Here is a 27,717-nt window from a genome sequence, read left to right as displayed (position 1 = left end):
AATGGGGCTGTGCCCTCTACCTGTCCCACCCACACTCATCTCCCCTTGCCCAAAGCACATGAAGGCCCTTCCTCCCCAGTCCTCCCATTCTTTCAGGCTGTGCTCATTCCAAGGCAGCCTCATGTCTCATCACAATTCCATGACCTCCTTCTTCAGAGAGGCCTCCCTTCTCACGTCCCTCTCTAGAATGCAACCTTCTTGATGCCTAGTGTTTTGTTTTCCTTATTGTCTATGTAAGCCGACCGAATGGCAAACTCCTTGAGGGCAGGGCCTCTGAACGGCTCGACGACAAGCAACAGGGTGGCACTTCCCCCTGGCACTTCTGCATACTCCATCCCATCCCCCCTTTTCACTGTCAAATCGAATTTGGGGGGCAGCTTTCTAAATGGACAAGACTGTTTTCCTCCCTTTGCCCTTGTGCAGTTTCCTAACTGCCTCTGCGAAAGCCATCTGTGTCAGAGGCAGAATCCTTGTTCATCAGACCCTCACCACACCACGGGCGGGGATGTCTTCGGAAGACTGCAGCAGTCTGAACAGGTTTCCGTCCGCATTCTCCAGGGACCTTGGGCCAGAACCCGCTACTCCCTCCATCCATCCGGTCACTTGGACCGCCACCCTCCTCTCAGCCCCGCCCCTTCACACGCTCACGACACGCCCCTTCCCAGCCCCCAGCAGAGCCCGTAAGGGTCTGCAAGGTACCCAGGAAGATAGGGTCCCTGGGCTCTGGCGCCTGAGGACCCACATCCCATCCACTGCAACAAGTCTGTGCACCCAAGGTGGCTCGCAGCCGACCTCCCGCAGCCCCTGTACTGACAGTGCAAGCTTCTGGGGTACTTGAGCCTCATCAGGCCCACCCTCCATGTATCCCTGTATGGGGACAGGGGATCTACAGAAAGAAAGCACGGTTCCCCGGCTGGCTCCGGGTTTTTTGCTCGGACTGTTCAGGCTTGGAGAACAATGGAGCAGCTCTCCAGCTTCCTCCACCGAGGAAGCTTTGTTCCTCCCTTCCCGCCAGCTTGGCTTTCATTAGCCAAAGGGCAAAGGCTTCTCGGGAGTCTCCGCGCAAAAGCCCAGACCTTTCCCTAAAACACTTAGGGGAATGGGGGTTGTGGTTACTTGGGGCTGAGGAAAAGGATGCGCATCCAGATGCGCGCAGCTGGCTGCCCGCCCGCCTCCCTGGCCCCAGACACTTCTTGTTGCCAGGTCCCCCACACCCGGGAAATCCGACTCAAGCTCCCACCCAGGATCCACAGAGGAAGTGGCGCCTCAGCTCTGCTCCAAGGACCAACTGGCCCTCACATCTGCTCTCCCTACATCTGTGCTCTAGATCTGGGCTCTTCCCAATGCTCTCCTAGCAATGCTGGACGCCGTGTTATCCAGCACAGACCACTCCTCACCTAGCGTCTCTACCAACCTCACTGTGGTTAGCCATATTAGGACTCTGGACTTCAAAATTCAGGGCAGATAATGGTTTCTGAGAACCTAAGTCCCCCCTGCCCCCATTGTCCACCCTCACCTCCGGCAGGCCACAGCAGAACCCAGACTCCCATCAGCGACATCTTTAAGACAGTCAGTCATTAGCTATACACAGCTGAAGGTAGGCCAGCTCTGCACATCTGGACAGTAATGCCCCTCCTAACCTGGCCAATAATCAGTGTATGGAAAAAGGGAGGAAGGTTCCCTTTCCCCACCTCTCCCTTCTGCCGGCCAGGAGAAAACCAGGGGCGGGGTGGGGCGGGGCGGCAAGACTTACCCAGCATCTGGCTGAAGAGTAGCTGCTCCAGGTCGCCCAGCACGGTCACCACCAGCTCGGGGTCCACCTTAAGAAAGGCCCGCTCCTCCTGGCCCTTGGCTGAGGGCACGGTCCCTGAGCCCTTTTGCGCCTTAGCCTTGCTGGAAAGCAGCTCATCATCCGATTTGCCATCGTCGCTCACCGCTGCCTCAGGCGCCTTGCTGAGAGGCTTGACCTCCGCATAGGGTCCGCGAGGAATCCGGCTAGGTTTGCCTAGGCTGGGCGCTAGTGGAGCCAGTGGGGTCTTGGCGCCGCCCGTAGGGCCGCCTTTGGGCTGGAAGAGCGAATGCTCTGATTTGGACAGTGTCTTAGACATTAGAGGGGCCTCGCGGCCCTTGGGCCCCAATTTGCCCAAACCCTTGGGTGCCTTGGCCATATCATCGCTCCACTCAGGCTCATACAGCTGCAGCTTTTTCTCGGAGTCCGTGAGAAACGAGAGGTTGGTGAGCGACTTCTGTTTGCGCAGGTTGGAGGCCGGCGGCCCACCGGGGACACGGCTGTCCACGCTGCCGGACTTGAAGACCTTCAGCTCCGCTGCGCTGGCCTTGGCCATACTGCCACTGCCGCCGGCCGCCTTGGCGCGCTTGGGCAGCATGCCTCTGCCGTCCGCCGCGGTCGCCTTTCTGCTGGCTCCCCGAGGCTCGTCCGCGCCCTCGTCGCCGCCGCTGCCGCTGCCGCCGCTCAGCTCCACCTCGGGCTGCACGCTCTTGACGCTGCTGCCCAGCATTCTGCCTGCCAGGAGCGCATGGACGATCCGCGCGTCTGCAGGCACGGGGCGGGGGAAGGAGGGGGGAGTGCCGGGAGAGGAGGGGGCGGAGTGGGGGGGGGGGGAGACGGAAGAAACCGCGGAGGAAGGGGAGAGGAAGGGGAGGGAGCAAGGAGGCGAGTGGAGGGTGAAGGGGAAAGAAACGCAGGGAAGGAAGCCCGGGAAGAGGAAAAGGCAAGGAAATAGCGGGCGATGGGGCGGGGTCGAAGGAAAAGGGGCGGGGCAGGGAGAATATAAATTAAAAAATTTAAATCAGTCAAAAGAAGGATGGAAGCCGGGAGGCTCCGTCAAAGCGGGGACGTGCAACCGTGCTCGGATCTCAGCTAGGTCGCCCGGCGGCGGTCGATCTATGCGAAGGGCCGCACACTCTCAGGCAGCGCCCACACTATACTCCTCCTTCCAGCTTGTGGAGAGGCTGCGGGCTGCAGCTCCCAGCGAAGAAGGGGAGGGGGAGGCGGGGAGCAAACAGGAGGAGGGATGGAGTGTGCGCAAGGGGAGGGAGGTAGGGGAGACAGTGTGTCTATTTCTGGCTCGGGAGGGGGAGGTGTCTGTGAGCTGAGCCCTGGGGGCACAGAAAGGATCCCACCAGTTTTTTCTCCTTGCTTCCTGCTGAGAGATGGGGTACTGCATCCGGGAAACTGTATCCGTGGAGAAGATTTAGGGGTACAGGTAAAGGTACTGAGAAAGGGTTATCTGTGAAAGAGTTGCCCCACAGGGTCTTGGGTAGAAACCGGCAGAGCCTCAGGGAAGTTCCCACAAACTACCTTTGGTTTCCCCCAGGAAAACTCGCTTTCTACCTTTAGTCTCTAGGGCACAATTCACCCTCATAAGCCCTGAAGGAAAGGGACACAGTACACGACAGGGTGGTTTAAACAGGGACCAAGGGGGGTTGGGATGCAAAAGGAAGGGGTTAACCCTTGGGAGCAGGCGTCTGAGTACCACTTGATCACGTGACCTTGTCAAAATCATTGGAGCTCTCTGGCTGTCTGTCACTCTTACAGACATTGTAATACTAGATTCCTAGGTAAAGGGGCTTTGGAAACCTAAGGACTCAGAGGAGACTTCATCAGTCCCTTGGCTGCAGAACTAATTAAAAAGATCCTGGATATGTCCGTTCCATCAGCATGGGAGCTCGCCAAGTGCCACACCAGCCCAGAGTAGGTGTTAATGGTTAAACGACTCTGAGGGCTGAAGGCTGGACACCAGGTGCTGACCAGAGCCCAGGAGACTCTAACTTCCTCCATCCCAGGGCTGGATTGAGAGTCTCTAAACCTTTCTAGGACAGGGAGTGTAGCAGAGAGGTGTTTGACAAGATCAGTGGACTTTCAGCTGGCCTTAGAGATCCCAGGAAAGATGGAGAATCTACCCTCAAGCTCCTAGTTCAAGCAAGAGAAAGAACATCTCTGATCCCACAGACTACTTGTAATAGTGTCACAAACAACTGGAACTGGAGATCCTCCTGCCTCAGCCCTCTGGGTGCTGGGATTATAGACACACCATCATTTCTAAAGCCCTCATTCTTTTGTTTTGTTTTGTTTTGTTTTTTGTTTTTCGAGACAGGGTTTCTCTGTATTGTTTTGGAGGCTGTCCTGGAACTCGCTCTGTAGACCAGGCTGGCCTCGAACTCACAGAGATCCTCCTGCCTCTGCCTCCCGAGTGCTGGGATTAAAGGCATGCACCACCAACGCCCGGCTTAAAGTCCTCATTCTTATCCATCTGTCATTCCTTAATTTATACAAGACTTCCCCAATTCAATCATATGGGAATGTTGCTTTCTCTAAAAACTGCAGTATGGAAAAGGATATCTGTGGGCTGATTTGCCAAGTTCTTGATTGTTGTTGGTAGTCCTCCCTCCCCTCCCCCCCCCCCTGCCGATTACGGTTTCATCTCTGCCTTAGCTAACAAAATTGGCTAATTGCCATCCTGGCTGAACAACACTGTGTCCATCCACCCATGTCTACTGCTACACCCAATGCACCTGGCTTAACTTGACCCCTCATTTCTGTCCATATCTGTAGTAAAGCCTTCAACATTTTATGAAACCCTAGGCCATGTGTTGTTCTGGCCACCTGCATTTCCTTTGCCCCGGATGCCGACTGCCCCCGGGACCCCACCTTCCCTCCACCATGGCTGTCTCACGCCTTCATTTGATTCGGTGTGTTAGCTTAGTTCTTCCTCTTTGTTCCTCTGAGCCTCCCCTCATGGGATATCATATTCCCCAATCTCAATCCCTTTTCTTCCTTCAACAAACAGTCCCTGAAATTCTGCTTCTCTTTAGAAGACAGAGCAGATAAAGGGTAGGCCACTCCTCAGACCTTTGGATGAAATCAAGTTGGTACCTGTTCTTATCAGAAGAGAGGTACCGCCCCTTCCTACCTTCTAAGTCTGGGTCCCTCTCCCTCCCACACAGCACATCACCTGTCGGTTTCTGAGGTGTAAAATGCTGTCTATGCACAGTCATGAGCTAACTCACTGCCAGTTCTCCTGCTGCCTTTAAAGGGTCTTGCCATGGCCAGGTTGTGGTCCCTTTAAATACTGCCTTGGCATTTTGGCATCTTGGGATATGCCAAGGCTCCCTAATACCACCTCTACCTTTATCTCACTCTTTTTTTATTCTTTTCACATCCTCTGAGTTTCCCAACCATCCTCTTCTGTAGTGAGAATGCTCGGCTGCCGTGGCAACAGCCGTGCTGGCATCCATCGATAAAGCTGGTGTGTACAGAGCCTTTGCTACAGTGATTCCTGAAAAGAAGGGGTTCTGTCATGTTGTACTACTCCCAAGGTCAACCCTGAGCTCCTATTCATCAGTCATTTCCCCCTTTGCTCAAGTGGTTCATTGCATGGAGACCAGTGGTCATCAAGGGATGATGGCAAGATGAGGGAGAGAATGGGCTGGGCAGATGGAGGGTGATGATGATGTCAGTAAACTTATGTGAGGGCTGGTCCCTGTCAGTTCCTATTGGTGAGGTGGGGAAGGGGATGGTTTGGAATCATTTATATCTTCAGTTCCTCAGTCTCCTAAAGCAAGCTCGATACCCCCATTGCTGCCAGTTTCTGTACTGGAAATAGGTTGTGTAATTTGACCATATTTGTTGACTGATATCTTGACGAAATTTGAGGAATGAAGATGTAGGCATTGGGCCAGGGAAAGGCATGCTATGGGACTTCACGTTCTCATACCCCTGTGACTGGAAATGATGTAACCCAGGGTGAGGGGGTGGTGGTCTGGGGCTCTGCCTGATATGATAGTGTTAGCAGAGCTGGAAGGAAGGCAAAAGAAGAGAGAAGAAAGCAGAAATGAGAGCTTGACTGTTCCTGCCCCGATGACCTTGAAAGGTGACCTTGGAAGAAGAGAGTGTGAGGGAGAGAAGAGTGAGCCGAGGAGTCCACACTTTGCTCCCCACATAGCACAGGGCAGAGTCTGGGGACAGGCAGCATTCTTGTTTCTGGGAAAACAGTCAGGATCCAGAGAACAAGGACTAGAAACCCAACCATGTGACTGCAAGCCTAGCCTGTCCATCCTGGGTTAGGGTTGGGGGTACCTCAACCCCCAAAAGTGACAAGCTCTTTCTTTAAGGCTGTCTGGGCTCATCCTCCTATGATAAGCCTTCTCGTCACTTCTCAAGCAGATTCTGGCACCCCCATTTCTATAGAATGCCCTCTGTCTATTGCTCCCCACACTCTATCGGGTCATTTCCCTATGTCATTCTGTCCCTCAGTGGAGACTTCAGAATGCGCACAAGGCCATGCTGGAGACTATGGAAACAGCTGGTGTTTAAACACCAAGTCTCTAGACATCCCCTTCCCATTGCTCAGGCTAGTGCAGGGTCCATTGGGTAGCAGAACACAAAACAAAATATTCTTGTCCTTATGCAGTTTATATTCAAATGGGAAAGATAGCAAATTATCTAGAGATACCAGCTACTTAAAAGCACTAAGGAGGGGCCAGCAAGACAGCTCAGTGGATAATTGAACTTGCCACTAAGCCTGACAACCTCTGTTCCATTCCCAGAACCTGCATGGCAGAACTGACTCCTGAGAGTTGTCCCCCAAGCTCCTGTAGACACACACAAAATAGGCGTTAAAATGCGAAAGAGAAAAAATAGAAATAAGAAACTCCTGGTGCATTTTAAAGGAAGATAAAAGGCTGGAGAGACAGAAAAGGAAGGGAAGCTGCAGAGAGTGGGAAGAGGTGTGCTAGGAAGTGGGTCACAGAAGGCTTTTTAGGTCTTTGTATAAGGGCTTGCCATCTGGGATAACACTGGCAGGGCCGGGAGAAACCTGTCTTCCCCTGGGAAACGATCACTTTGAGTCTTATGTGGGGGCCACTTGTGGGGGTCATTGGCTGAAGTGGTGAATCCAGTTGAAAGACGATGGTGACGGGGATGGTGGTCTTGAGAATTGGTCAGCAATGGTATGCATTGGAGCCGTTAGAATTTCTCTTTGGTTAAATGTGGGTATGTAGGAAAGAAAGGGATCAAGAATATTTTCCCAAGGTTTGAATGGGAATTTCTCTTTTGTTTGGTTTTTGTATTTCAAGACACAAGGTTTCTCTGTGTAGCCCTGGGTGTGTGAAATTCGTTCAGGCTGGCCTTGAACTCAAAGATCTGCCGGTTATGCACCACCACAGGCTTTCCTTTGTTGCTGTTGTTAAGACAGGGTCTCACCAGGCTAGCCTTGAACTTAGTATGCTCGTGCTGTAGTCTTTTCTGAATTCTGAAATTACACGTGTGCCACCAAAGCCAGCTCTCCTCAACCCCTTGTGAAGGAGAATGCTCCCTCCTCCCTTAAGGATGGCATCCCACCTCTCCCCACAATCCCGTGCAGCCACTGTTATGATTTCCTAACATCTGTAGCCATCATTCATCATGCGTTTATTTGTGTTTTAAAAATCCATTTTTTGGTTGAACTTGTCCTCAAAGGCCATCAAAGTCCTGTGCGCATAGTGGGCTCTCAGGAATATTTGGTGAATGACGACTGATTAGATGAATGAATGCGTGACTCAGAACAGATGTGTGGGGCCTGTAAACAGGAGTGACCTCTCAGTACCCTGTGGTGAGAGACAGCACAGCTGGAGTGTGGAGTGGAAGCCAGGCCTCTGGGATGGTGGCCCAGCAAAATCGTTTCTCACTTCTCTGTAGCCCCGGGGCAGGAGGAGGCCACTGACCCTGTCCTTGTCTCCTTCACAGGAAACTCCATATCTTTAGGGAGTGACCTAGGGACATCTAGCTATGAGACTACCTCCTGCCCCCAAACGTCTGCTGTGTACAGAGGTGTGGGGCAGTTTAGCTGCACTTTTGAGAGAAAGGGGCAAGTATGTCTGAAGTATTCTCACAGCCCAGTCTGTCTGGCACACAAACTAGTACTAAACTAGGACTAGAGTCCACCATTTACTCCTATGTGCAACAAGAAAAGTTAATAATGGACACAGCAATGTCACACACCCCAACATGCTCCAGGAAGTCTCTCCAGGAAGTCCTCTTACATTGGTCTATTGTCTGTCTACTAGGGAAAATGAGGCTTGGCAAGCTGAAAGCTGGTAATAGAACCAGGGTTCTAGACCTTAGTCAACCTCCAACCTACCACTGCTTCAATCCCAAGGTGACAGAAATGTGGATCAACCCTAAGCCGCAGCATGCATTCCTTAAAACCCCCAGTGGCGTGGCCTTCCCCTTCTGAGTTCCAACACTGACAGGATAGGGGTAGTGCAGAGAGGAGCAAGGAGGCCTGAAGAAGAAAACCAAGTCATCTCTGGTCACAGAGGAGACAGGACCTGAAGCCAGATAGACATCTCCTTAAGTCTGGGGAGGCACTGGCCCTCTTCCAGGGGTCTGTAGGACCTGAGGTAACAGGGGTTGAAGGCTGTTTAAGAGAGCCTGCTCTAGATCTGGTGTGAAAGGGCAGAGGACAGACCCCTCTTCCAGCCATAGACTCCTCAGGCACCCCAGGGCTGAACCCCTGAGCATGGAGCCTTTCTTCCTGGTGGCTGGTTCTCGGAGGGCTGCCCTGGAGGTGGGAGGTATGGGCTCAAGATGGGCAGGCAGGGAGGCCCCTCCCTCATAGCTACAGCTCTGTGATCTGGAGGAGGAGGATCTCTGACTTAGCCGTTTGGGTGACCTTTCAGATAAGGACCACCCCACCTTCTGGGGCCTAGCTGCCACACAGACCTGTGCCGCCACAAGCCCTTCACCACTCTGGCATCATTTCCTGGCAACCTTGCCCCCTACTGCTTGCAAGTATCCAGGTCTAATCCCATCCCTGTATGCTTGCTTTGCCTGGCCTTTCTCCATATGCATTCAGGTCTAATGCATCTTGCAAAGCATCCTTGCTCAGCCATCTTTGCCTGCCCCACACAACTTTGCGCCTTTCCTACCTGCTGATTGTAGTCAAGAGCTATGCAATCATATTCTGCTTACTTGCATCCCAGGGCCCAGACCTTCTTCTACCACTGAATTGAAATCCTCCTATATAAGATGATGGCCGGGTGTTGGTGGCACATGCCTTTAATCCCAGCACTCGGGAAGCAGAGGCAGGCGGATCTCTGTGAGTTCGAGGCCAGGCTGGACCGACAGCCTCCAAAACAAAGAAACCCTGTCTCGTAAAACCAAAAAAAAAAAAAAAAAAAGATGATGACACAGTGACGCTTGCTAAACGGAGGGCAAGAGATCCTACAGGAACCAAGTACCAGGGGCCCTCTCACACACATTCTGTATCTTATTTCATAGACCCTATGAGTCAGGGAGTCTCATTATCTTCATTTTACAGAGAAAGAAATGACCAAGACCACACTGGGGGTACCCGAGATAATTAGACTTCGAATGCCATCCTATTAGGGTCCTACAATCTTCCACAACATCCTTCATCAACGTGCAGTTTTATCTGGAGATTTGCTCCACACTGTATACTGTTCCAAGAAGCATGGAGCGCCATAGTGTGAGAGCCTAGGGTCCTACTGATGGATACCTGTACCACTACACTTGCTGCACCAGAGATTAGAGTGGACCTAGGATAACAGTCACAGTAGGACTGGCCCACTGAATTCAGGGAGAGGAGATAGAGGGGGCATCCTGTGGACAGAGGAAGTGACAATACTACAGCCAGTCTCTTTCTGGTCTCAGCTTCATGAACTCTGTCTTTTCAATCCCAGTGACCCTAACAGCCCAGAAGCTTGGGGGTCCTGGGTTCTCTTCTGGACTTGCTACATGTCGTTAGATGCCTGTGTTATATGCACCTCCACTGGTCCTGTAAATTAGGTAGGGCGAGAGGGTATGGAGTCTCCACTTCCTCCTCCCTTAGGACTTCCAGAAGGGAAAAGCAGGAAGAGATACCTAATCTAGGGCATCTGTCTGAAATTGTACTCATTTAAAACCACATACCCTGCTTCTCTGGCCAACAAGAAGTCCAAATGTTTCCACATGCATGTGTCCTATATATTACTGTGCAACTGTCTCATACATATAGCAGCAATGGTCCTTGCACACTAAGCCTCGGATGAGCTCTGTATCACCTAGTTTACATGGTCCATAGATCAAGACCAACCTAGATCGGTTGTCATGGCAACCATTGACATGAGATAGGCAAAGGGAGAAGAGAGTGGAAAGACAGACAGAGAGAGACTATACATTCAGTCGAAACAGGCAAACTATTTGTGTAAGCATGTATCCTCTTTTTATGATTTAGCCCAGAGTCAAAGCAGATACTCCATGCAGAGTCTCACACAGCTGAATCACAAGGCTACATGGGACCTTGGAGATAGACAGTCTTATGCAACATTTTCCCTCAGGAAATAACTGACCTATTTGTAATAAACCCTATTGCCTCACTGAGGGCCAAGTAAAACCCCAAAACAGAGGGAAAACACAAGGCCCACAGCTGAGATTGTCTTGCTGACCCATTGATGGGTGACATCCTACCATAGAAAATAAATAAACCACAGACCAGATTTAGGAGGTCAGTAGACCAAGTCACCAAATATCAGCCATATGCCAAGATGATGGCTTTTTGTCTGTGAGACATAATGCCCATGGGTTTCTTAAGGAGGTTCTGGAGCTTCAAACTGTTAAAGTTAAGTGGATGCATAAAGAAACTGTAACCCACCTTAACAGGACATGGCCTAGAGACACCTGAGCAAGCACTGCCCAGACAGAAGACACTCCCACTCTGTGGCTACCCTCACTGGCCCACTGACATCTTTGTGCTTTATTAGAGTTTTTGTTAGGCTTCTCAATAAGACACAGCATTACATGGAGGGCTGCCATGGATTCATATTTCAATTATTTTTAACCGGTATCACTGGCAATTACTTGGCACAGAAAAACAGCTGCAAATCCTAGAAATAGTTCTCAGTGCAGTGGGTGGGGCTTTCAGAGCCATGATGAGAACCTCACCTTCTCAGAGTCCTGTTTCATCCCCGGGTAGCTTCAGCGCTTCCTCCCGCCTCCACATGAACCCAGCCTCTACAGCAGGAAGGATGCAGTGAGCTCATAGCATCCTGCCCCTGGCTGGACCTGCTGAGTATGGAGTCTCAGGCTCCACATCCCTGCTCCTGTTTCCACTGAGGCTGAGTTCTTAGGAGTTCCCTTAGCTATTTGGGCCCCATCTACACTGCAGAACACTCTCATTCCCTATTTCTGCCCTCACTGGCAGTGAGATCCCTAAAAGAAAGTACAGCCTGGTATGGTGGTTCATGTCTTTAATTCCAACACTTGGGAGGCAGAGGCAGGCAGGTCTCTGCGAGTTCCAGAACAGCCTGGTCTATCTACATAGCAAGTTCCAGACTAGCCAGTGCTATATATTGAGACCCTGTCTCAAAAAACAAAACAAAAGAAGATATGGCCAACTATTTTGTGACTTTCTCCTGTTCCCAGGGCTTTGCCTACTCTGGGATGAGTGATCTGGAACTCACTGGCCCTACCTTAGTTTCTTCTGAAGTCTTGCATTCCTGTCCCCTCAGGGTCACACACAGGATGGAAAGACAATGCCTGCTGTCCTGGCTCTTGTGTCTGTTACTCACTCTTCAGGGCCTTGTCCTGGAGCTCCTTCTGTGTAAGTCTGCTGAGTAGCCAGCCTTGAGGGGCAGAACCAGAGACTCTAATCCTCTTGCCAAAAGGGCCATGTGGGGTGTGGGAGGATGTGTTCCAGTTTCTGTGAGGCACTGGGACAAGGACAGCTTTGATTCCTTGAGACAAAGCCCCTACAGGTCCTTACCTGAGCTTTCCAGAAAGATCACAGTAGAGAAATACAAAGGAAGCAGTAGAAATACCAAGGCTCACAGTAGAGAAATACTAAGGGCAGCCTTTGCTGGGCAAGATAGAGGCTGGGCTGGGGAGATTCCTAAGAATTAGGCCCACAGCCCACTGGCCCACAATAGCTAAACAAAGGACTGGGCTTTCTGGGGGTCGGGGAATTGAAGCAGTTGTCTGCAGTTAAAGAGTGAATTTCCCTACAGCAATCACGATGAAGCCAAGTCCCAGATAGACAGGATCTGGGATGGGGGCAGGGGTGTCATTCCCAGGAAAAGCACAGAGAAAGGTCTATTGCTAATTCATCTAGTGTCTATTCTTCTTCCAAGTAGCAAGGACTCCATACGAAGGGGGATGGCCCTAGACTATTTGTGGTGGTGGTGTCAATGTGACAAGAACTTAGAATCCCCTGGGAGACAGGCCTCTGGACATACCCATGGGGGTGGGGAGACCCATCTTAATTGTGGGCAGGATGGTTTCTTGGGCAGGAGATCCTGAACTTCATAGGTAGCTAGAGGGGAGGGCCACAAGTGCAAATGAGCACAAGTGTGTATGCATTCATTGCTCTCTGGTAACTGCTCCTGATGGCTTGGCTTCTCCACCATGATGGACTGTAGCCTGGAACTGTGGCACTACTGTTGCTGGTCATTTCAGAGGTGTCATGAAGCTAGAGCTCCTGATCTCTGGGACAGGACACACTGGCCGGAGCTCCGGGATGCTCTGTGGATCCCGTATAGCTGCACAGACTGTGTGCTAAACTGCTCCCAACTGCATCATAAACCCCACAAGGACAGATGCTTTTGCAAATTTTGCTCCAACTTCTAAGATGTACCTGGTACATAGTAAGAGTTTAATTACAAGGTTGATGTTGACTATGAATCCCTTCTGGAGTTAGGCAGGTTGAGGCTTTGGTTTTCTTAGTGCAGCAGAGAACAGGAAAACGAGGTATCCTCCACCCTACATGCTGTATTTTGGAAACCCAAAGTGGTAAACACGGTAGAGCCATTCACATACCTGCAGTAGAGAGAATGGGAGGCGGGCCTGACCCAGTGCAACCATGGGGAAGGGAACTTCAGGCTGCCCAGCCTCTACAGTTCTTGATATTTGCTAACATTGTTCCTACTGAGTTCAATTTACTCTGGAGATAAATCTCATTGCCAGCCAAATGCTGTCAGGAGGAGTCACTCCGTCTTCTCGATCCCCCTTCCCCTCCCCGCTCCAAGGCAGCAGAATCCAGATCCTTCTCTTTCTATTTCAATCCACTCTGGCGGATACCTCAGATGACCTTCCTTCACCAGCCTCTGCCTTTGGGCCCCTTGTAGAGCCTGGCTCGGCCATGTTAGCCATTCCCCTGCTTTTCCCTCAGGCACTGCCTCCTCTCTGGAATCAACCTATCTTCTTCTTCACTGAGGTCATAGCATAGACGGCTGAGGGTAAATTGCTGCCTGTTCATATCCTGAATGGGCCAAGTTGGGTGAATCATTTAACTGCTCAGTACCACGGTTTTCCCATCTGTAAGGTGGGGTGATGAGGACAGCGTTTTGCTTGATAACAAATGATACTGGACATATATTAAATAATTATTATGTATCAGGCTTCTCTTCTGTGAACTTTTCCTATGTTGAAGCACTTAATTCCCACAATCCCTTAGGGGAAGATTTATTTATTCATTCGTTCATTTATTTAATACTGTTTTTAAAAGCATGGTCTCCTATATCCCCTGCTGGTCTTAAACTCACTGTTTAGGCAAGGATGACCTTGAAATCCCCATCTTCCTGCCTTCACCACTGACGTGCTGAAATTACAGGTGCGAGCCACCATGCCCAGTTGCAAAAGGTAACCGAGGCAGAGAGAGGTTCTGTGCAAGCAGAGAGGCTCCGGCACTGCTGCAGTTGTTGGGAGGATTAAATATGCTTACAACAATGCCTGGTTTACAGAAAGCCACAATAAGTGTCAGCTGCTGCTACAAGTGCTACACCCTCCCACCCCAACTCCTGGAAGCCTGCTTGGTCCCAGATGACTTTTGTGTTTATGTAAACAGGGTCTCCTGGGCTCCGCCCACACTGCAGCCTCCTCTGCTCCTTTGGGGACACAGCCCTGGAGCACAACGGATATCATCCACTTGATGCTTGCTCTGTTTTCTGGTCAATTGTCGGCATGTCTCTCTCCACGGATGGCTGGGACATCAGGCTTATCCTGGCCCAGAAGTCCCCAGAGGACAGGGAGTACAGCAGTGTGAACTCAGCATGAAATGACATGGGTCTAGAGTGACAGTGGTGCCAGTGACATCCTGGGGCCTGCTAGGACTGAGGGAGATGGCAGCAAGGTGTGTGGTTCTATGACCCCATTTTCTTCCCTGCCTCCTGGCAGGGGTCTGCAGCAATTGGGCCGAGCTTGGACCTCGTGCAGTTACCATAGTGAGTCCTGATGGCAGATGGGAAGGGAAGGGGATGAGAGGAGGAGGGCATGACCTGCAGACAAGCAGGGCTCAAATCCTGACACAGTCTTCAGACAGGTTTCAGAGCTTCTCAGAGCCTGAGGTGTTTCCTTTCTAGCAAGAGTAAGACCATTTTTAAAGAGCCACACTGTGTTCACAAAGAACTTTGTGTAAGAAGTACCGAGTGTGTGCTTACACATAGTAGGCTTCAATAAATGATGGCCACCTATCATTTGACTATCTTAAGTGTTTTGAGAATTGGGAGGCAATGCTGCTGGTTTCAGTCCATCTGCTGACTCACTGTCCATCATGAACATAAGGCTGATCCCTCCTCAGGGAAAATGAGGCCAAGGTCGAGGGAACTATAAGGGGCTGTTGGAGCTTTTCCTCACTGTGTTCTTTGATGTTTGCCCTCGCCTCTGTGCTGCAGCAATAAGCTCAGAACAACCTCTTCATGCTATCCCAGAGAGCACAGTGTTCATACTTCACTCTTGCCCCAGACTAAGTCACATCAGATACACCACTTAGAAGGAGCACTCTGCACCCCAGTCGACAACACGTGAACTTGTGGCTTAAAGACAGAGTCTGCTCGCCAAGGGAAAAGACACAGACAACAAGTAAAACCTCCCAGCAGGAGGCCAGCTGCACAGTCCCCTCCTGGTCTATGTGTTTATCAACTTCCATATGAGGAGGCAGAGAGGAGTCTCTGACTGGCTCCCCGGTGACACGTGCTTCTGTGAGAGAAGATCCCTTTAGTGTGTGTCCACTTAGCACTCATTCAAACATGCCACAGAGTGGAAGTAATTAAGGAATCCATGTAAACCTCAAGGCGACCCTTTCTAGTCTTGAACACAGCCTCACTCACACGTGCGGGCATGAGGCAGAGTCGGCCCTGGTTCCCTTGCCTATTCAAATTAAGATCTGATGATGGCCTTGCAGAGAGAGCCAGTGCTGAGTGTGATTAGATGGGCCCAACCCCAAGCTGTCCCCGGAAGAGCCAGGTGGACCCTGGGATAGTCAGGGAACACACATAAGCACCTGTGCACTGGAGTCTTAGACTCTTGCCCCCAGGGCAAAAGCAGAAGGAACAGCTGGCTGTGGACAGTCTTTGGCATCCCCAAACACCCCATCATGGTAGCAAGGCATGATGGGAAAGATTCCTCCTGCTACATGAGGGTTGTAGAATGCTCATTTGGACTCTATTCCAGGCAGAGTGGTATATGGCAGAGAGAACTCTGGCATTCTCCTTCTCTTCCCTTCTAGGACCCTGCACCTCCCCCATGCTTATGGGAAGAGAAAAGGAAGACTGGTGGCTTCTTCTCAGCTGGGAGAGGAAACCTGGCTCACGGGGGAGGCATGAGCAACAGACTGCTCATTCTGGATCCCTTGCTCATCAAAAACAGTGAATTCGCCAACAGGCAGGGGTGATATCTGAGCTTAAAGTTGCCTATCTCCCACATACTAGTATTAAAACAATATGATCAATAACTAGGAGCAAGACGGGAGGTGCTGGCTCATGCCTTTAATTCCAGCACTCAGGAGGTAGAGGCAAGGCTGATTTCTGTGAGTTCAAGGCTGGCCTGATCTACATGAGTTCTGGGAAAGCCAGGGCTACAACAGAGAAACCCTGTCTCAAAAGACACACACACACACACACACACACACACACACACACAGAGAGAGAGAGAGAGAGAGAGAGAGAGAGAGAGAGAGAGAGAGAGAGAGAGAGAGAGAGCAATGAACTCATTGTTCCACATGTTGTGGGGTCTACTGCAGCATGTTTTATGCATGTCTGATATAGCCAGTCAACTGCTTTGTCAACAGGTATGGGCAGGACACTGGGTGGGACTTCAGGGACACCAACAGATACCCTGAAAGAATTTGCAGAGTGAACCCCTGCACTGTGAGCTCCTTGAAAGCAGACCAAAGCCCCCTCCTCTTCTGTGGCGCCAGCAGTGTTTGCTTGGCACAGAGCAAATGCTCACTGGGTAGTTGCTGACTAAGTAGAGAGCACACAAGTGAGTGACTCATGACATGTCCGGAGAGAGTTCAGAAGTAAAAGAGCAAAACAGAGTGTAAACTGTGGTTTCCTTTCTCCCTCTCTTCCCCATCTTCTTCAAGCTCAGTAAAGTGTAGGGTCCCTCACAAAGAAGACAAATCCTAAGTCTCTCCCCATCTAACCCATCAAAGAGCTCAGTGGATCCTCAGCAAAGATGTGTCTGTCACCATGACAACTAGCGAGGACCACAACAGGCAGCACCATGAACCTTGATCCCCTTCCCTAGGTATCTTGGGGGAAGCTGGTGCTTCCCATTGTTCTGTGTGAAACCCTCTAGGGTTTAAGGCTCTTGCCCCCCCCCACACCGATCGCCTAACCTGGGACCTAGAGAACATTTTCAGATCTTACCCGTGAGGGTGTTCTCCAAGCTAACAAGTCAAAGGGCTTCCTAGGGTCATCCTGCAGCAGACATGAAAAGAAAGTCCCCTTCCCAGCTCACGGGGTCATAATTAGCAAGGAGTGCCGGGCTAGGTGGATGGAGATCATTAGCCTAACAATGTGGTACACACATAAGGAAGCCATTACGCTAACAAAACTGCAAATGTAAAAATAGAGCTGCACATAGTTTCCTGGTTACCGCATTCTATTCTGATGCTTTGTCAGTGCCTGTGAAATTCAGTTTACTTTTGTCCCCTGCCATGCCCTGCTCCCACAGCATGTGTACTTATTGTGGGAGGAGATGGTTACCCTTTAAATGCCCAGGCCCTGCCCCAGGACTGTCCTCTGCAAGGCCTGCTGTAGGAAGCATGGCGGTTCTGCAGTAGCTCCAAGATTGCTGCCCTTAAGCTCTCTAGAGATGGCTCCAAAGGGCTTCCCACCTGCCCAGCAGGGAACAGAGAAGATACAGTGGTATGCTAATGCTGCCAAATGATGCCAAGGCCAGGCTGTGAGCTGACCTCGAATTTTGCTCACTGGAGCAGAGCACAGAGATGAAGCTATAAGGCCAACCTTCTGGGTCTTCTAAAAGCAAGTGTCAGTGGTATAGCATGCCTGGCATACACCGGCCTCAGCACCACAAGCAAAATCAAGTTTATTGTTTTACTGGAGCAAATTTCCCTTGGCCTAGGAAACTGACAGATAGAGCAAGTTTCCTGCAGTGTGCTGTCACGTGTAGTTTGGTACGCACGTTGCTGAATTCTACAGTTTATTTTTATTTTTTAATGTTGCCAGGAAATCAATCAACACAGAAACCTAAACGCTATGGGGGATTTTAGAATCTGACTCTCTTAGGTTCTAGCCAGTGGCTCACAAGGCACTTAGTTATTTGCTCATCGTGCACTCATCCAGGGACGCTGAACACCTGAGGACATACTTGGTAGAGGCATATTACTTAATTTGAATTTAAGGGTCTTCCCAGTCAGCCTTAGGTCTTTGGGTTTGTTAGTAGTGTAGTGCTCTGGGTGACACTTTGATTAAAGGGTGACACCGGGAAGGGGACATGTGTGGGAGGGACTTGTTATTAAGAGTGTTCCTGAGAATGAAGCAGGTGTCAGGCAGGTAGCTATGGACTGCCCTCTGGGTTCCCAGCACCTTCATGTTGAACTTGGGCTTCACCACAACCTGGCTGTCACTCTCCCAGCTTGTCACCTTTCTATTGTGATCTCCCAGTGACATACACAGAGATTCCCACAACCTGAGCACGGGATAAACATGACATTGACCCCTCATGGCTAGCTTCCTAGCCTGACCCTGAAGTGCTCTTGAACTTGACAGCTTTACCCTGAGTTGAGTCAAGCATGGAAGAAATTGTCAGGGCAGTTCACAGGTTATTATCTTGTGAAGGGACAGACCTGAGGACTTGGGAGATGGCTCAGCAGGTAAAGGCACTTGTTATCAAGCTTGCTTGACCTGAGCTCAATCCTGGAATCCATATGATGGAAGGAGAGAACCAATTCTCACAAGTTGTCCTCTGATCTCCACATGTGCCCTGACACATGTACACACGCACACACGCATGCACGTACATACTTAATTTTTAAAAAATTTAGGGCTGGCTTGGTGACTAGCCTGGTCTACATAGCAAGTGCCAGTCCAGCCAGGGCTACATAGTAGGACCCTTCCTCAAAAAAATAAACTTTTAAAAAAAAAAAGAGATAGACCCAAGATGGATGTGGTGGCACCATCCATAATACCAGCACTGGAGAATGACAGGTTTGAGGCTAGCTTGAACTCCTTAGTGAGGTCCTGACACAAAACAACAGAAAAAAACCTGTCCCTAGGCCCAGGCCACTTCTATCCCCTGGAGATAAGGAAAGTCCAGACAGCAGCTCCTGTGTCTTCCCCAGGGTACTTACCCATGCAGGAAAAGCTGTCCTCAGTCCTGCCAGGGAGGCTGGTATATCCATCAAGGGCCCAGCTTTCCTGAGGAACGGGGCCAGGCTCCTGGTCTGTCTGCAACCTGTGGGGCCAAGAAGGAAAGGTCACTCATGGCTTCAAAGCCCCTCTATGGCCTAGGCAAAGCCTTTTTGGACTTGGGCCCTCTCTTCTATCATGCCCTGAGTTCTCTGGGCCAGCCCCTCCTGAGAACATGTGTATATGCAGACACTCCAGCAAGCATCAGGCTGAGCCAGGAAGGAGTCCCCAAGAGCACTGGAATGTTCAACATCTGTTGCCCTTTGCTGCCCAGCAGCATACATCATTCAAAGAGCAGAAAGGTACCCCAGTGTCTCAGGCCTGGGTTCCTCTGCCCCACTGTGATTCTTGCCCTTAGGATGCTCATGTTTGCTCAGCAGAGAGCATACCCGCAGGGAAGGCTGTCTCTGACGTTGAAGCCACTGACTCCTGGCACTCAGAGGGCATTTGGCCTCTATGGAATTGCTCACCTCAAGCACACTAGGTCAGGAAAGGAGGGGTGGGCTCAGCCTGAGCCACAGTGACTCCTGGGAGGACAAGTCCATGCTAGATCCATGGTGCCAACAGGAAGGAAGGGCGAGGTCTCTGGGCACTGGCTACCAAGTGCACAGACCTCAGAACACAGCCCCATTCGTACAACTGCTCCAGGAACAAAGGCTGTGGGAGCTCTCCTCACATGCAATTACCCTGGGCTCAGAGCAGTCCCGCCTACCCCCATATCCCCGCCCAATGTCGCCAGCTAAATGGACCCTTTGGCAGCTTGGCAGGAGGGGGGAGGGCTATGCAGACAAGAGGGGAAATTGACAGGCTGGGCCAGGGGACCCTGGGAGTCTCTAGTGCTGCTGCAATTTGTCTTTTAGGTTTTCACTTTTTCCAATACCTCTACGTCTGGGACTCTGAATCCAGCGCTGCCATGAGCTCACTGTGTAACCCAAGCAAACATCTTCCCCTCTCTGGGCCTGGTTTTCATCAGGACCTGGAGAGATGACCTACGAAGGGCCATGCTGAAGTTGCTTACTGGGTTTGATGCAAAGGTTTGTGACTATTGCTGACTCTCCCTAAGCCATCTTGGTAGCAATGAGGTGTTGTGTGCCTGCCAGCCCTCAGATGTGTGCTGGGCACAAGGCAGGGTGGAGTAAACTGAGAAGGAGGAGATCTCGTGCTGCTGGCCTCTGGGAAGTGCTTGATATAATGGGGACACTCATCTTACTCAAATGTACAAGTCAAAGGGATGGGGGAAATGAGACATTTGTTTACTTGGAAAAGGTTAGTATGGACATGCAACATATTGTTATGAAAATAATACAACATCCTACTGAGGAGAGGGAATGCTATATGTAGTAAAGGTTTCACTGGACAGCATCTTATATAAAAAGCTAAGCAGTGTCTGTCTGGGAGAAGACAGGTGCTAACCAGCCCTGAAACAGCAAGGGTTTACTGTCACGAGTCTGCTGCCATCGTTGTGTTACAAGGGCCGGTAAGAATGAATCATCTGTGTGTATCAGGAACCCCAGACCCAGGAGCATGAAGGAAGGTGGCCTTTGCCTCTCTGCTCTTTCTTGGCTCTGCACTTGTGTCTATACCTGCCTTCCCTTTCTTCCATATGCCAGGGCTTGTCTCATTTTTCAGCCTGAAAGGACAGGACAACGTAGACCAGAAGTCAGGGGGAGGCTGAGCCAGAGAAGAGGAAAACCACAACGGTGACCTCACTGACCCTACATTCCTGACACCTTTAACCAACCACACCTTCCTAACTAAAGTCTGACCCAAGGCTTGCCTGAGGACTGAAGGTGTGCACTGTGAGGGAATGGTAGGCGGGGGATGTACGATGATGCCGCAGGTGTGGTGGCCCTTTATAAAAACACACCAGGAGTAAGGAGGAAGCTGTGATGGAATTGGATGTGTGAGACCAGAAACTGGAAGATGGCCAGAGAACAGCCTGCCTTCTGGGGCCCAAGGAGGAAGGGCATCAAGAGGAGGTGGGAAGAGGCAGGCAGATGAGTGTCACTGGGAGGACCACACTCAGGGTTTTGAAGTGATATGACTGGAAGGCTGGGTGAAAGATGGGTAATGGATTCGTTTCCCAGACCAGGCTGGAGATGAGGAGGAGGAAACCTTCTCTGCTTCTGAATACACCTGAAGTTTTACAGAAGCCCAGGGTGTTGAGGGTGGAGGGTAGATTTCCACAAAAACAGGATGTCTATGGATTCTAGGGAACAGATGGCACCTCCTTGGCTATAGAGTTTAGATGAGTGGCCTAGCCAAGCTCTTGGCAGAGCTCGCCCATGACAGCAGCTCTCGGCCGTGCAGGGTGTATGGAGATCTAGCCCATCTGCCTACAGCATGCCGGGGTATCCTCCATCCAAAACTTACTCGTGCTGTGACCCAACCTCCAACCACAACTGAGGGCCTGGGAAGTGCAAGGTGGAGGTGGGGGGGGTAAGGACACCACTTTCCAGAGAGGAGCAACAATTCTGTGTCTGTTTAAAATGCAAACATGCAGTCAATGTTTGCTGAGTGCTGGAAGCACCGCTCTGTTTAAGTTGCGTTAAAATGTTCAGAGGGAAATATTCTGACCTCTTTGAAAAATGCCAGACTGTAAATATACCAGGGGACTTGTAGTGTGGATAATATAAAATCTGAAACTATTTAATACCTTTACACTTTTCCCCCAAAGAATGAATTTGAAATGAAGGAAGCCAGGTAGGAAAAGCAAGGCACCATCACCAGGGAGGCATTTAGCTGTTAGGGAAGGGGTCATTCAAAAGAAGGCTGGGGCTAGAGTGTGGCTCCGTAGCAGAGGCTTTGCCTAGCACGCAGGTGGCTTTGGGTTCGACCCAGCAGATGAGAAACAAAAAAAAGGAGCACCCTCCCTGTGTCTATGCTTGGTTCAGCTTTAGCTTCAGAATCTAAGCAGAGAAAGAAAAGGGTCAGATGTGACCTGCCCCCTGGAAAGAGGGACATCTGTGCATTAATAGGTACAGTCGGGCAACAGGGCTCGTCAGGCTAAGAACTCTGGGGCTGTGGAATCTGCTGGGGTCCTGCAGGAATATAACTCCCCCACTTACAGTCAGTTTGTCAGCCTTTCTTGCTGTCGGAAAGTTCTTCCTATCCGGCCTCAAATCTGTCTTGAGCTAACTCCTCGCCACCATGACACTGAGTCAGCTTGTTGGAGCTGCCCCAAGCAAACTAATTCATCTTACAACGTGACAGCCTTTCCCATATTTGAGAACAGCTCACAGACCATCCTGGACCTGCTCTTTTTAGAGCAAGCTAGCTTTTTCACTAACTCTAACCATTCTGAAAACACCTTTGTGGGACTGCTGGCCCAATGTCCTTTTAAAGCACGCTGCTCATAAGTGAATATAACCTTACAAATGAGGCTGACCACATGCAGAATATAATGGGTATTAATTTCCTTGTCCCAGACCCCAACACCTATTACTGTGATATAAGGTTGCACACAATTGTTTAGAGATCTATACACATGTGAGTTGACCGCTAGTGAAGGATGATACTCCTAGGGACCTGGCCTTCAGATGTCTCAGAGGTCCCTACTACCCAGGGTCTGATGCACAAGCTTTTATATACTCCAAAATGCAAAATGGCAGCTACTTCCTATATTAGCATGGGAATGGGGGAAACTCAGAAAGTGAGTATAGTCGGGAAGAGGTTTAATTTGTGCCCAGGCTTTTCTAACCTACATAATGATTAGTATTTAAAATTTAGTTTACTTAATGTGGTCATGTTAGCAAAGAGTTATTTTTTACTTGGAAAGCCTAGTTGGCTAAATGTTATTCTACGCACTCAACTTGCTGTGTCTGAAAGCTAGAGAGGCTGGCATGACCGCACGGCTGTAAATGAATTGCCAATGACAACAGCACCCACCTAGCCGTTTAAGAAGTATTTCTGACTGCCAATTCGCCATGCACGTAAACAGGCACAAGGCTGTGTGACAAGTGGTGCAAACAAGCAAGTGAGAGAGAGAGATGGACAGACAGACACAAAAATGCTGAGAATGGAGAAGCACAGAGGCTTTGCTCAAGCTACTGAAGACTCAGTGCTCAAGACGACACAGTTTGTCCAACACACAGTCGTGACAAATGGCCTACACAAATTTGGCAAGTTTAAAGCACCCGTGAACCCTCCTGACTATGCGCTGGGTGCTTAAGCATCTTTAACACCCTAATATAGTTTCATCATTTCCAAGGAGTGTGAAATGGCCACTTTAGAGACACCCTCATGAGTCTCTGTTGTCAAGGTCCAGCGTTGAGAAAAACCAGAGAACTTAAGATTATATAGTCTTGTCTCACACTCCCAAGTTTCTAGCCATCCCCTGCAGTCTCCACCGGCCATTTGTACCAAAGTCTCTGTTCTCAGTGAGTTTGCCCCTTGGTCTCAACCCCAATGCCCCTCTTTCTCTATCTGCCTCGCCCACTCCCCAACTCACCTGTACTGAAAGGGGGCCACCGTGGCTGTGATTGGCTGGCTCTGCTGATGGGCGGAGGAAAAGCTAATGGCCCCCTGAGTAGGAGAGGGCCTCTTGCTCTGCACAGGGCTGCAGACTGGAGAGGAAGTTCCTGAAGCAGCTCCTTCATCAGGCTCCAGAGACCTAGGGGGTTTGTAATTTTTGTCTCTTTGATCTTTTTCGTGGCAGCTAGGAAGCATTCGACCTTCAGGAGGCCCTGGAATTTGAGTTTCTCCATGACAGCTTGCCTGGGGTGGGCTTCTTCCCCTGGTCTGGCGAACTGAGATTCCTTCCTGGGTCCTCTTCCTCTGAGTGCTTTGTGTCTCCCCTGCTCTTCTGGATCCTGTCTGACTGGAGAGGGCTCTTTTGGGGGTTACCCTGGGGCTGCTCCAGGGGGAACTAGGGAGGCTTTCCACACTCTCAGCTAGCTCCCTGGCTGGCCCTGCAGCCCTGGGGGTGCCTCTTCCTCTATAGGCCTTGGGGGAGGAGTTTCTGGAAGAAACTGCAGCCTTGCCCGGTCTTGGGGAGACAGCTCGCTGAGGGCTCAGGGCCAAGTCAGCCTGACGAGGCCGAAGCTGAGGAGACGTGCCCGGGGTGTGAATCCTGGTCTGTGAGGAAGCTCGAGGCACAGGGATGGAGGAGGCATAGTATGAGCGGCTGGCAGAATTCACGTTGGCCATCCCATTCATGGTCAGCGACAGAGGTAGGGCAGCACTAGGATCCTGCAGAGATGGAAGAAAAGGAGACTGTCAGGTAAACGTCCAAGTCCCTGTCCCTAGTGCATAACGATGATGGTGCCTACATTGATAGACAGCCATGGGCTTCCTGCCTGACTCTGGGCGAGCATGTCAGCCTATGTGTGAAAAGGCTTTGAGAACATGCTCTACACATGAGCTTTGTTTAACTCTTCTTGGCTCTGCTCCTCTCCATTGCAGAAAGACTCACCTCCCAGTTGCTACTGGATCATCACCTCCCAGTTGCTACTGGATCAGACCTTTCATGGTACCCAAGTGCTTTAGATACCTCCCGAGGGAAATGCAATATTCTACATGCCGTTGCAGCCAGTGACATGTAGACCACAGTTCTTCCAGTCCAGAAACTTGTTTGTATTAGTCTCCACGAGGCCTAGGCTCCTCCCACTCTCTTATCCTCCGAGTTGATGACCTCTCTTCTGGTCCTCCTTGCTTTTCCCCGCACCACAACCATGGGGGATTTGAGTACCTGTCCCAGAGTCTTCGCCACTGATTCCCCACCTGCACCCTGCCTTTGCAAAACTGGTCTGTCACTCCCTGCCCCCTCATCTACCCTCAGAAATGAGTGTCTCACCTGAAGGTCCAAGAAGCTTCCCCAAATACCTTCAGTCAACAGCACATCATCCCTTCTCTTCCGCCTTAATCATCCATTGTCCTGCCTCCCTTCCAGATGATCCCTCCCTCCCTCCCTCCCTCCCTCCCTCCCTCCCTCTCTCTCTCTCTCTCTCTCTCTCTCTCTCTCTCTCTCTCTCTCTCTCTTTCTCTCTCTCTCCTTCCCACCTTCCCTCCCTCTTCCTCACTCCAGCTCCCCAGCTCCCCAGCTCTGCCATGTTAATGAGCGAAGTAATTAGTTTTGGGAAAAAACTTTCTAAGCACCACATTTTTAATCCTAGTACTTGGGAGACAGAGGCAGGTGGATCTCTGTGAGTTTCAGGCCAGCCTGATCTACAGAGTGAGTTCTAGGATAGCCAGGCCTTCACAGAGAAACCCTGTCTTGAAAAAACAAAAGCAAACAAAATAGAAAGACAGCAAACAAGCAAAACAAGAAATAATAAAGGGGACTGGAGAGATGGCTCAGGGATTAAGAGCACTGGCTGCTCTTCCAGAGGTCCTGAGTTCAATTCCCAGTAACCATATGGTGACTCACAACCATCTGTAATGAGATCTGGTGCCCTCTTCTGGCCTACATACAGGCAGAATACTGTATACATATTAATAAAAATCCTTAAAAAAAGAAATAATAAAGGAAATGTCAATAGATTTTGGTACATAAAAGTTAAAGTCCTTATATGGCTTTTTAAAAAAAAAGCAACCCTTTGCGGACATTCGAAAAAAAAACAAAGAAATGCCTGCTACAAGTATGAAAAGCAAAGAACTGCTGACTCAGAAGACAGAACCTCTATCATGTCAATATTAGAAAGCAAATATTTCATGGAATAAAATACAAACAATAAACAACAACAACAACTCACAAAATCATTATGCAGTCATCTAAAACAAAGACAAAAGGTTCCATTTGCAATTTTGTAGCCCTGCCTGGCCTGGAACCCAGTAAGCAGAGTAGACTGACCTCTATCCCACAGGAATCCCTGTATCCCAGACTCCCAAGTGCTTTGGATTAAAGACATGAGCCACCATGCTGGGCTTCCACGAAAAAGTTTTAAGAATGCAGATTAAATAGGTTCTCATTTGCTGGTATCAAGTTTACCATCTTATTGAAAATTATAATATGGACTGTTGGTAAGAACACCAGGTCTTTTATCCTACTGGGAACAATGGCACATCTAGAAAACCATCCTAGGAAAACAAAGATATGGACAACAATTTATATGCAATGAAAATACTCAAGTGGCCTTTTGCAGGATAAATTGTGTTGCGATAATGGAGACAAGGGGCATTGGGAACAATGAACAAAATTCCCAAAGCTTGGATAGTCCACCTGAGGCCACCAGGACAGTCACTTTTGTGTCAAAAGAAGCCCGCATCAGCAGAGTAGGGGGTTTTATGCGGTTGGCAACCTCTCCCTGTGGGCTGGGACCAGCTGTAGGCTTGTCTGGGAGAAGTCAAGGTAGATGCCCGAGGGTGGGGGTGGATCTGTAGAAGCAGCTTGAAGGCTGTGAGAGAGACCCCTTTCCTCTAGTTCATATTTTAGAGGCCTGATGACATTACTGGATGACCTAAGGCACCCTCCACCTGCTCCATTAGCTGTGACTAGCAAAGCCTCGCATTTAGGGACCACAGTGAGCTCTCTTCTGCCCCTCCAGGGTCAATACATGGAGGACCACACCCGGGCTCAGCTGACTGCTACTCCCTCTGCTGTGCACTCCTAGCCTACCCACCTGGTCAGACTGAGGGACTGAGTCACCCTTGGCTGCTCAGTCTCCTGGGTAGGGTTTCCTGCCCTGTCTTTAGCCCCAGAATGAAAAGACCAAGAAGTTCTTTCACAAAGATATCTAAGAGGAACTCAAGCAAGTGCTGCCTGCACCTACTACAACTTGGAAAAGTATGTAACCTCTCCGTGCCTGAAAATGAAGGCAGGACACTACTGACAAATACTGAGATACAGATCGTGGGTCCTTCAATGGGAAGAGAGTGCCGGCCTTATAGCCTGTGACCTCAGTGGGTTGAGCCTGTCATCCTCCTGCCACCCAGACACCCACCCTTTAGTGGTCAGCTGTGTGCATCAGTTTTGGTGCTGAGAACCAGCTCTGAGGTTTATGTGGGCTCAAGGGGCTGACTTTGGCCGAGGGCGCTGAGCTGTGCTGGGCTCTGAGCAGTTTGAACTGACCAACGGGCCCACTTGCAGCAAAGGCTTTAGACAACTGGTCTGCTGCACCCATGTTCAAGATTTTGTCATTTCTATGCTCTAGCCCCCTTGCTAAACTGCTGCGTGGCCTATTTCTGTTCCCGTCCTTAATCCCAATCCAACGTGGGGACCAAATCCAGTTAGGCCCCTCAGTCCACTCCTTCTGGAAACTACATCTTTGAGAAAACCTAGAAATTGCATCTTGGTTCAGACCTATTGATCAAGTGTCTCCAGGGTGTTGCTCCCTGACTCAAAAGACCCATAGGAGCCCACTTACCTGATCTGCCAGGGACCTCCAGCTCCTAGCTCTGCAGGGCCTAGTCTGGACTTCCTTGCCTCAGATGTCCCCACACCCTCCAGCTAGGGCTGGCTAGATTTCCAGTTCTTACAGTCTGAAGGCCAAGGCTGCTTCTGACTCCTTTGCTAATGGAGTATACCCACAGCTAGATCATCATTTTTTAAAATGCATGATGGGAGAGGACTTTTAAAACAATGCGTTGGTAGATCGCTGGGGCCCTGCCCCGCCCCTACATCACAACGGGGACATCATTTGCCCCTCCTCCTCTAGGATAGCCCTCTAGGAGATTGGAAGCAGGATGCTGATTCGTAGGTGACAGCCATTGTCCCAGGTGCAGTCTGGGAGAACCATACCAGTTTTAGAGTAATGGAGGCCCCCTCCCTAGAAAGCAAATTATTCTAGCTTGTTGCAGAGGTGTCATGGAGGGGCATCCCTAGTTTGCCTCTAAGTAAGCATCTCTGGGTACCCAGCATCTGTAAGAGAAACTCAAAGGATGCCCAGCACACACACCTGCTCTTACCAAGCTGTTCCCTATGTACCTGGGAACAGTCTCTTTTAGTGAGACATTATTTCTAATTCTCACGACAACTTAAGAAGACACGTTTCACCACCCCTCTTTCACTGGACAGAAAGATGATGCTGTGGCTAAGTGAATTGTACCAAGACACACTGGCGATGGGGTGAGCTCTGTGGATCTGCAGGCTGCACTCAACATGTCCCTAGCCTCAGCCCTAACACCCCATGT

At 50.3% G+C, this 27,717-nt stretch overlaps 1 protein-coding gene across 10 annotated transcripts in view; it reads right to left on the bottom strand.

Annotated features, from left to right (window-relative positions):
- Nav1 (neuron navigator 1) overlaps positions 1 to 27,717 on the bottom strand; it is a 243,256-nt gene that overhangs the window by 147,355 nt on the left and 68,184 nt on the right. For all 10 annotated transcript variants that reach the window (XM_040739017.1, XM_040739016.1, XM_040739023.1 and 7 more), the window contains 3 exons: positions 23,099 to 23,838; positions 18,591 to 18,694; positions 1,754 to 2,554 (listed from right to left, as the gene is read on the bottom strand). In XM_040739017.1, the coding sequence (XP_040594951.1) occupies positions 1,754 to 2,554; positions 18,591 to 18,694; positions 23,099 to 23,805 (1,612 nt within the window). In that variant the 5' untranslated portion in view covers positions 23,806 to 23,838. The remainder of the gene's footprint in view (positions 1 to 1,753; positions 2,555 to 18,590; positions 18,695 to 23,098; positions 23,839 to 27,717) is intronic.

The sequence above is a fragment of the Mesocricetus auratus genome, unplaced genomic scaffold (assembly GCF_017639785.1).
Source record: "Mesocricetus auratus isolate SY011 unplaced genomic scaffold, BCM_Maur_2.0 Super-Scaffold_100676, whole genome shotgun sequence".
NCBI classification, from domain to species: Eukaryota; Metazoa; Chordata; class Mammalia; order Rodentia; family Cricetidae; genus Mesocricetus; species Mesocricetus auratus.
Note: the sequence above shows the minus strand (reverse complement) of the source record. Positions and strands in the feature narration are given on the sequence as shown.